This window comes from Dipodomys ordii, unplaced genomic scaffold (genome assembly GCF_000151885.1).
Source record: "Dipodomys ordii isolate 6190 unplaced genomic scaffold, Dord_2.0 Scaffold3, whole genome shotgun sequence".
In the NCBI taxonomy this organism is placed as follows: Eukaryota; Metazoa; Chordata; class Mammalia; order Rodentia; family Heteromyidae; genus Dipodomys; species Dipodomys ordii.
The window spans coordinates 253,947-262,137 of record NW_012267219.1 but is presented as its reverse complement, the minus strand read 5'-3'; the positions used below and the strand labels follow the sequence as shown (position 1 = coordinate 262,137).

General features: G+C 35.9%; 1 protein-coding gene across 1 annotated transcript; it reads right to left on the bottom strand.

Annotated features, from left to right (window-relative positions):
- Positions 1-4,545: 4,545 nt before the first annotated feature.
- Positions 4,546-5,493, bottom strand: LOC105987037 (olfactory receptor 12-like). The gene has a single exon (XM_013018200.1). It carries the CDS (start codon positions 5,491-5,493, stop codon positions 4,546-4,548), a length of 948 nt encoding a protein of 315 aa, XP_012873654.1.
- Positions 5,494-8,191: the final 2,698 nt, after the last annotated feature.

The following is an 8,191-nucleotide window of genomic DNA, read 5'->3' as shown; positions in this document are numbered from 1 at the left end:
ATACAGGTGGACCCATCACAACAATCAGATGTACAACATGTTATGTTGGAAAATGAACTTTACAACTTTAGTGCATGGGTTGGTTTGGGGGGGAGATAGGAAGGGATGGTAAGGGGAAACAAAGGAGGGGGCAACAATGCTTGATAAGAAATGTAATCATTACCTTGCCCATGTAATTGTAACCCCTCTATACGTATTTTCACAATAAAAAATCATGAAATAATTGAGAAAAAAATACCTTACCTGAAATCCAGTTTCTCCCAAGAAACTTCACTGAAGAATTTAAAGAGCTTATTGTTTCTTTCAAAAGAAGATTCCAGGGCAAAATTACTTCACAATGCCTTTGGATTTGTAAAACCATGTAAGTAAACTCAAAAACTCTGTTTCTGAGCCTCATACACCGCCTGTTGTTAGAGCCAGAATGCAATGTTACACTGGGTCTTTGAACATTAAAAATATTTTATTCTTTATAGTACATAAAAGCAGCACTAAGATACCTCCTATGGGTTATGTCTATATTTTTTCTGGTATTTTTGAAAAAGACCCTGGAGTTTGATTAGGTCAGTGTTTGCTCAACTTCCTTATTCCTCTGAATCAATAGGGATACCAATTCCTGGCTCACACCTTCTTCAACAGTCAATAAAGAACAATAGTCCTTTCAGAACTTATAAACCATAAACAAATATTTTGAGTCCACTGAATTTCTTGGATTGTGGTTTTGAAAAGTATTTTTTGGAAAAAAAAAACTTGAAGTTTGAAAGTTTGGGACAACTGATGATCCAGACTCAGTTTGGTTCACTGGTAAATGCTACAAAACAATCTGAATTAGGGAAGGGAGGGGGAACAACAACTTGGTGAGACAAAGGACAAAGGGGAACCAATGCAACAGTGATACTCACAAGACAACATGTTGGAAATGATCTGTACAACTTGGAGGGGATTGGGTGGGAGGTAAGATGGGAGAAAAAATGAGGGAGGGGCTTACAAGTTCCATAAGAAATGTACTCCCTACCTTACATATGTAACTGTAACTGCTCTATGTATCACCTTGACAATAAAATTTAAAAGAAGAATTACTGTGGATGGGAGTTACAGAATGTAAAATAAAATAAAACAAAACAACAACAGCAAAATCGTTTAAACCAAAGCATAACAGTTCTCCTGTGGAAATAAAGGGCTTATTGTTTTTGTTTTTTATGGTACTAAGGATTCAGAACCTCCTACTTGCTAAGCAAGTATTCTATTAGTTGAGCTGTGCCCCCAGATCTTTTCAATTTCATTATTGTTGAGGTAAAATATCAGGTTTTTGCACAGAACTGGACTCAGATCATAAACTTTCTACCAACAACCTTCAACAGAGCTGAGCTGACAAATCCTCCCAATGTCTCCCTCTGAGTAGCTGGGATTACAGCTTTGAGCTACTGATCCAGTCCAAAAATTAAATGTTCTGTACAGGAACAGCATTTTCTACATTTCTTATGTATCTTGATAACAGAGAAAGTAAATAGATAAAATTCTATCCCACAGTAGATAAAACTCTTCCCACGTTGCCATCTTCTGTCAGTTCTAGCAAACCTTCAAAGAAGAAATAATCCTAGTGGTATGCAATCACCTCTTCTTAATTAAAATTTTTTTTTAAAACCCTCTAGCTTTTCATGAAGTATCCTTGCTGTAATTCAAAATGTGTCTTGGGTAGAATGGAGAGCAAGAAGTATGCCCAGACTTGAAACTGACACGTGCATAACTTTTAACAGAATTCAAGAAAGTACACTTCAGAAAGACACAATGTAATTGTTTCATTTTCTGTCTATCTTTTGTCTGGAACAGGGAAAAATTTTTAAGGAAAAACAATGCTGACAATGTTAGGCAACTTTCCTTTGGGAAACAAAGAGGCAGAGGGATATTCACACAATCACTGTTATTTTTCAATCAAACACATACCCAGGGAAGTACAATGGGAAAGGAAAACAAGTAGCTATGAAATAGTTTACATTCTTAACACTGTCCTGAAAATATCCACTCTGTCACAGCAGGCCCAAGTCATCTCAGACTTAATTACTGTGGGTAACAGCCACATCTTGCCAGCACACTGACGGTAAGTCTAGGGTGTGTTTCTGAAACATAGCCTTCCAGAAATGTATGCACCCTGCAACCTCTAATTCATCTCATAAGAACATTTTAAAATAATGAATATTCAGCTGGGCACCAGTGGCTCATGCCTGTAATCCTAGCTACTCAGGAGGCTGAGATCTGAGGATCACGGTTCAAAGCCAGCCCAGGAAGGAAAGTCCATGAGACTCCTATCTCCAAGAAACCACAAGAAAACTGGAAGTGGCTCTGTGGCTCAAGTGGTAGAGCGCTAGCCTTGAGCTGAAGAGTGTGGGGAGAGTGCCCAGGCCCAGAGTTCAAGTCCCATGACCGACCAAAAAAAATAGATAATGAATATTCTCATCTTTTTTTCTTTGTCATGTTAGACCAGTGCTCTTTTTAAGTGAGGAAATCACACTCGTTGGCACATAAAAAGTAGAGTACATTAGGACAAAGTGGATATGTATTCAGATGATTTTTTCTTTCATGTGATTGTTTCTAACACATTTATAAGATGATTTCTTTGTTGCTTTGTATGTCCCTCTCCCACAGTATAACCCCTGCTTTCACTGTATTTGATGTCGGTATAATTTGTGGAGGGTAAGGGAAAAACAAATCGTTTAAATAGGGATACAGATGTAGAAGTCGTTATGTCAAAAACGAACTTTACAACTTTGGGGAGGGAGGCAGAGTGAGTGGGGGGAGGATGGGAAGGGATGGGAAGGGGTAACAAAGGGGGAGTCTACAATGTTTGATAAGAAATGTACTCATTATCTTGCCCATGTACTTGTAACCCCTTTCTACAGTATTTTCACAATAAAAATTGGATCATTCCAATTTATTATGAGAAACAAAAAGAGCTGACAGACTGGCTCAAGTGATAGAGCACCTGCCTAGAAAACATGCTGCCTTGAATTCAAACAAAAAATAATAAATACAAAAATAAGAGAGTGGGAAGTTGGCTCAGTGGTAGAATGCTTGCCTTGCATGCATGAGACCCTGAGTTCAATTCCTCAGCACCACATAAGCAAAAAGAAAAAAGCCAGAAGTGGTGCTGTGGCTCAAGTGGTAGAGTGCTAGCCTTGAGCTGAAGAGCTCAGGGACAGAGCACAGGCCCAGAGTTCAGCCCCCCCAAAAAAAAGTAATGCAAAGTGACTTGAAAAAACTCTAATCTCTTCAAAGTATTTCATAAAAATCAGTGAATAATGGGGAACAATTTCAATTCAGGCCTCAATCAAGACCACAGAGGAAAAAATAAATACATGAATATAAATATATATAATATAAAATCATTAATATTAAAATGGGTATATGTATACATAATAAACTTTGATAGCCCAACAAACAAATCTAAATGCAATGTCATACTACTTCCCACTAAAAGTTGATAAAATGTTAAAAGAGAATATTCAGAGTAGCATTTCTAGCACTAATGACAGAGGGATGGTCAAATACACTACATTCTAGAACTTACCTCATGTCTATACCTCTGTAAAGCAATGGTTGCTTCTAGGCTGTGCAATTACACTTTCATTGTGACATGCCGTAAAATCTACATTGGAAAGGATTTGGATAATTACAATATTGAAGTCACGCTGGTGTTTGGCCCAATCAAGTTTGTTCAGCTTCTGGGACTTAAATTTCCTGCATGAATTGTGTTGATAAAAATAATTGATACTATATTGTAGTCTCTTTGTATTTGTCTTTTTATTTATTATTATTGTTGTTGCTCATGGGGCCTGATCTCTGGGCCTAGGCGCTGTCCCTCAGCTCTTCAGCTCAAGGCTAGTGCTCTACCACTTGAGCCACAGCACCACTTTGAGCTTTTTCTGTTTATGTGGTGCTGAGGAATCAAACCCAGGGCCTCATACGTGCAAGACAAGCACTCTACCACTGAGCCACCTTCCCAGCCCCTGTCTTTTTATTTTATAGTGTATTGAAAGTAAAACAAGGAGATGTTATTTACAATAAATGCCACAATTTAGCCTATGCCTAATTCTGTGGACCCCTTTTTATAAGTGTGGAAACACCAAGGTTCATTAATCTAGTACCAAAATGCAGACCCGAACCCCAGAGAAACATAAAACCTTGCACATAAAAGTATTCTAAATAATCATTACCATCTCATTTGACCAGAGCAATTCATTTCACTTTGTTAAAATTTTATAGAGAAATAGGCATACAAATGATAATAGTTTTCAATAATCTTGTAGCAAACACTGACTTATACTCTGAAAACTAAAATTGAAATAGTGTTAAAATTATAGAGTATATTTATGTTTTCATGTACTTTCTAGGAAATAATAATGTATGTATGTCTATAATTTTAGAATGACTATTTTATATAACTTGGAAATGATATTCTATATGAACATGTACTTCACATTCTTATAGGAAGAATTTTACACAGAATCCCAACAAAACAAACTTTGTCCAATATAGAGATTTTCCTAAATGTCACTGAGAGGACAATTTCCCACATACAATTCTTTTCACTGCATCTTTCACATCTCTGTTTCTCAGACTGTAGATCAGAGGGTTCAGCATTGGTATTATAAGTGTATAGAACACAGCTACAATCTTGCTTTGCTCTGGAGAGGACAGGGCCCCAGGCTGGGCATACATGAAGAAGACAGTTCCATAGAAGATGCTCACCACAGCTATGTGGGAGCCACAGGTGGAGAAGGTTTTTCTCCTTCCTTGGGTGGAGGGAATCTTCAAGACAGTGGAGAGGATGTACCCATAAGACACCACGATCACCGTGGTGGTGGAGATGATGATGAGAGCAGAGAGAATGAACAACACCATCTCATTCACAAAGGTGTCAGCACATGAGATCTCGATCAGGGCAGAGACATCACAGAAGAAGTGGTCCAGTCTGTGTTCCCCACAGAAACGCAAGGTGAGAGCAAAACTTGTATGTATTGCAGAATTGATGCATCCACAGACATAAGATCCAGTTACCAGCTGAACACAGACTTTGTGGGACATGTTGACATGATAAAGGAGAGGAGAGCATATGGCTGAGAATCGATCAAATGCCATTACAGACAGAAGAAAGGCTTCGGTGGTGACAAATAAAGCAAAGAAAGAAAACTGAGCCAAACATTCATTATATGAAATTTTCTTTTCACTACTCAAGAAGTTGACTAACATTTTGGGAGCAATGTCTGTGGAATAGCAGAGATCCAGATAGGACAAGTTTCTCAAGAAGAAATACATGGGTGTTTGTAGCTTGGAGTCCATGGAAATGACAAGCACCATGCTGACATTGCCCACCACAATGGCCATGTAGATGACCAAGAACAAGAAGAATAAGAGGATCTGGAGCTTGGGAGCAGTTCTAAATCCCAGCAGAATGAACTCAGTGACCTCTGAGTAATTCCTACTGGACAACTTGTCCATAGTGATGTGTAGGCAAAGCTGGTGGAATGGAAAAATGACATAAATGAGTGACCAGACTAGTTGGTTTAATATTAAGGAAAACCATGTACTGAATCAATGTCGATGAAAATATTCTGAATTATTATGTTAGTGTCAGTATTTTATAAAATACCACTTAATATAAAGAGTGTGTTACTGGGGCTGGGAAGGTGGCTCAGTGGTAGAGTGCTTGCCTTGCATGCTCGAGGCCCTGGGTTCGATTCCTCAGCACCACATAAGCAAAAAGAAAAAAGCCAGAAGTGGCACTGTGGCTCAAGTGGTAGAGTGCTAGCCTTGAGCTGAAGAGCTGAGGGACAGCGCCCAGGCCCAGAGTTCAGGCCCCACGACCGGACCACCCCCCCAAAAAAGAGTGTATTACTAAGTTTAAAAAGGGTTACTAATTTTTAAAAATTCTTCCTAGTGAGGTCAATCTGATGGTTCTTCTTTTTCAGTTACTCTTACATGAAAGGGATTGGAGATTAGTCCTCTGAAAGTATGTTTGGGGAGAAATCAAGATTTTAGGAATGTATATGGAATCAATAGAATTAAATTTTTCAGTATTTATCATCAATTGCCATTAACTCTCCTCACTTAGTTGAAGATATTTCAAATGATACAGTAATCTACCTCAGAATATACAATTTGTTGAAAGTATTACATAATACAGTACAAAATATGACTAATATTCTCTATTATCTTTAATATCATTTGTATAATGTAATATACTTCACAATGTTAAATCAATTTGTAAGCTGATTTTTAATGGTAACCTAGTTTTTCCATTTAGTATAAAAATGGCATTATAACATTTTTTATGTAAATAGAACCTGGAGGCTTTGAGCAAAGATCCATTATTTTGTAATTTTATCTTTCATTGTTCTTTTTTTCCACTATTTTCATTCCTATGATGATATTAATTCTTTTTATATTTTTTATTATAAAGATACTGTACAGAGGGGTTACATTTACATGAGTAAGGAAATGAATATATTTTCCTATCCAATATTGTTACTTCCTCCTTTGTTTTTTTCCCTATCATCCCTTCCCTCCCTACATCCCCAACTCTTCCCTCTCCCACCAAATTGTCAAGTTTTTTTCAACTTCGTGTCTTGTAAGTCTCATTGTTTCAATGGGCCATCCTGTAACTTTGTTTAAGCATTTCCCTTCTCCTCCCCAATGTATATACAAAATGCAGGGCACTGGAATCAAATACTATGACAACAGGGGTTATACCATAGGGGGAAGAACATACAAAAGAAACAAAAATAAATCACATAGTACATTTTAAATACTTTAAAACAAGCAAGAAAGAAAAAACTATTTGTGTTCCTATCTTGGAGTTCATTTCCCTTAGCATCATTTTATATAGTCATATGGATGTAGCTTTTGATTGCGTCTGCTTGTCTGGTAAGATTATCCTAGACATATACTAGTTATTGTAAATAAGAGAAACCGTGAGACCTATGTTTCTTTGGATCTGGCTTGCTTCACTTAATGTAACTTTTTCCAAGTCTTTCAATTTTCTAACAAATAGGGTGGTGTCATTCTTTCTGATAAAGGCATAGAATTCCATTTTATATATGTTTATATATGTGTATATCACATTTTCTTGATCCATTTATCTACTGAGGGACATCTGGGAATATTAATTCTTTCTGGTATAATTGATCCACTAAAATTTCTACATGGCCTTCTGCTTACATTTCCTAAATGCAAGGAAATGAACTTTTGTATTTGTTCCTTTCTTCTTTCATTTTTTCCTTCCTGACATTTTTCCTTCTTCTTTGCTATTTGCCTACCTTTAGTTTGGTGAATAAATTTAAGTATGAATTCAAAAGAATACATGGAATTTCATAATTTTCTTTACTGACATTGCTCCTTATTTTCCCTTTTTTTTGAGCTCACATATGCACATGGAGTTTCCTAAAATCTTGGCAGAAATTTTACTTCCTATTTAGAAAAGTAATTACAAATATAAGAAGACACACTTATGGCAAAGAGAAGGTATTCTGTACAGTTCAAAGACAGATTCACATTAAAAATGAAAGGAAGAAATATGTACTTAAACAAATTTCAATTATATTTATCTAACTTTGTGTTATTATTATGCCTAAAATGTATTTTTAAATTGAAACCAATGAAGACATTTTAATTCTAATTTTACAATGTAGGAAAGTAAATGGAAATTAAATAGTAACATGTCCTAAGCAACTTACCTGGGTTACATTCAGTAATTTACAATAAAATGGCAAGGAAACATGCACAATAGTCAATCAATTACATAATATTTGAATATTATATTATCAGTATAGACAATTGTATGAATTTATAATAACAGGTTTATTCAACTGGTGTAATTATACCAAAATTATATATTTATAACATTTAAATTATATATTTTTAAAAACAAATTCTAAAATATATAAAATTTAAAAACATAAATTAGAATAGCAGTTTTATAACTTTTATTGTTATTATTGTAATAGTTGAACTAATTGGACATTGTTAGGTAGTTTGTGCATTTGGAAGTATGCCATAATCAAATTGGTTTAGGTACAATTGTTAATTCTCAAGAAAAATGGTTGGCCAAAATAACTGCTCTTCAACATTAGATGGCAAAGAGCAGGACACAATTATCTGTAGCAGGGCCTCTTGACTATAAAAAGCATGTTTTCTTTAA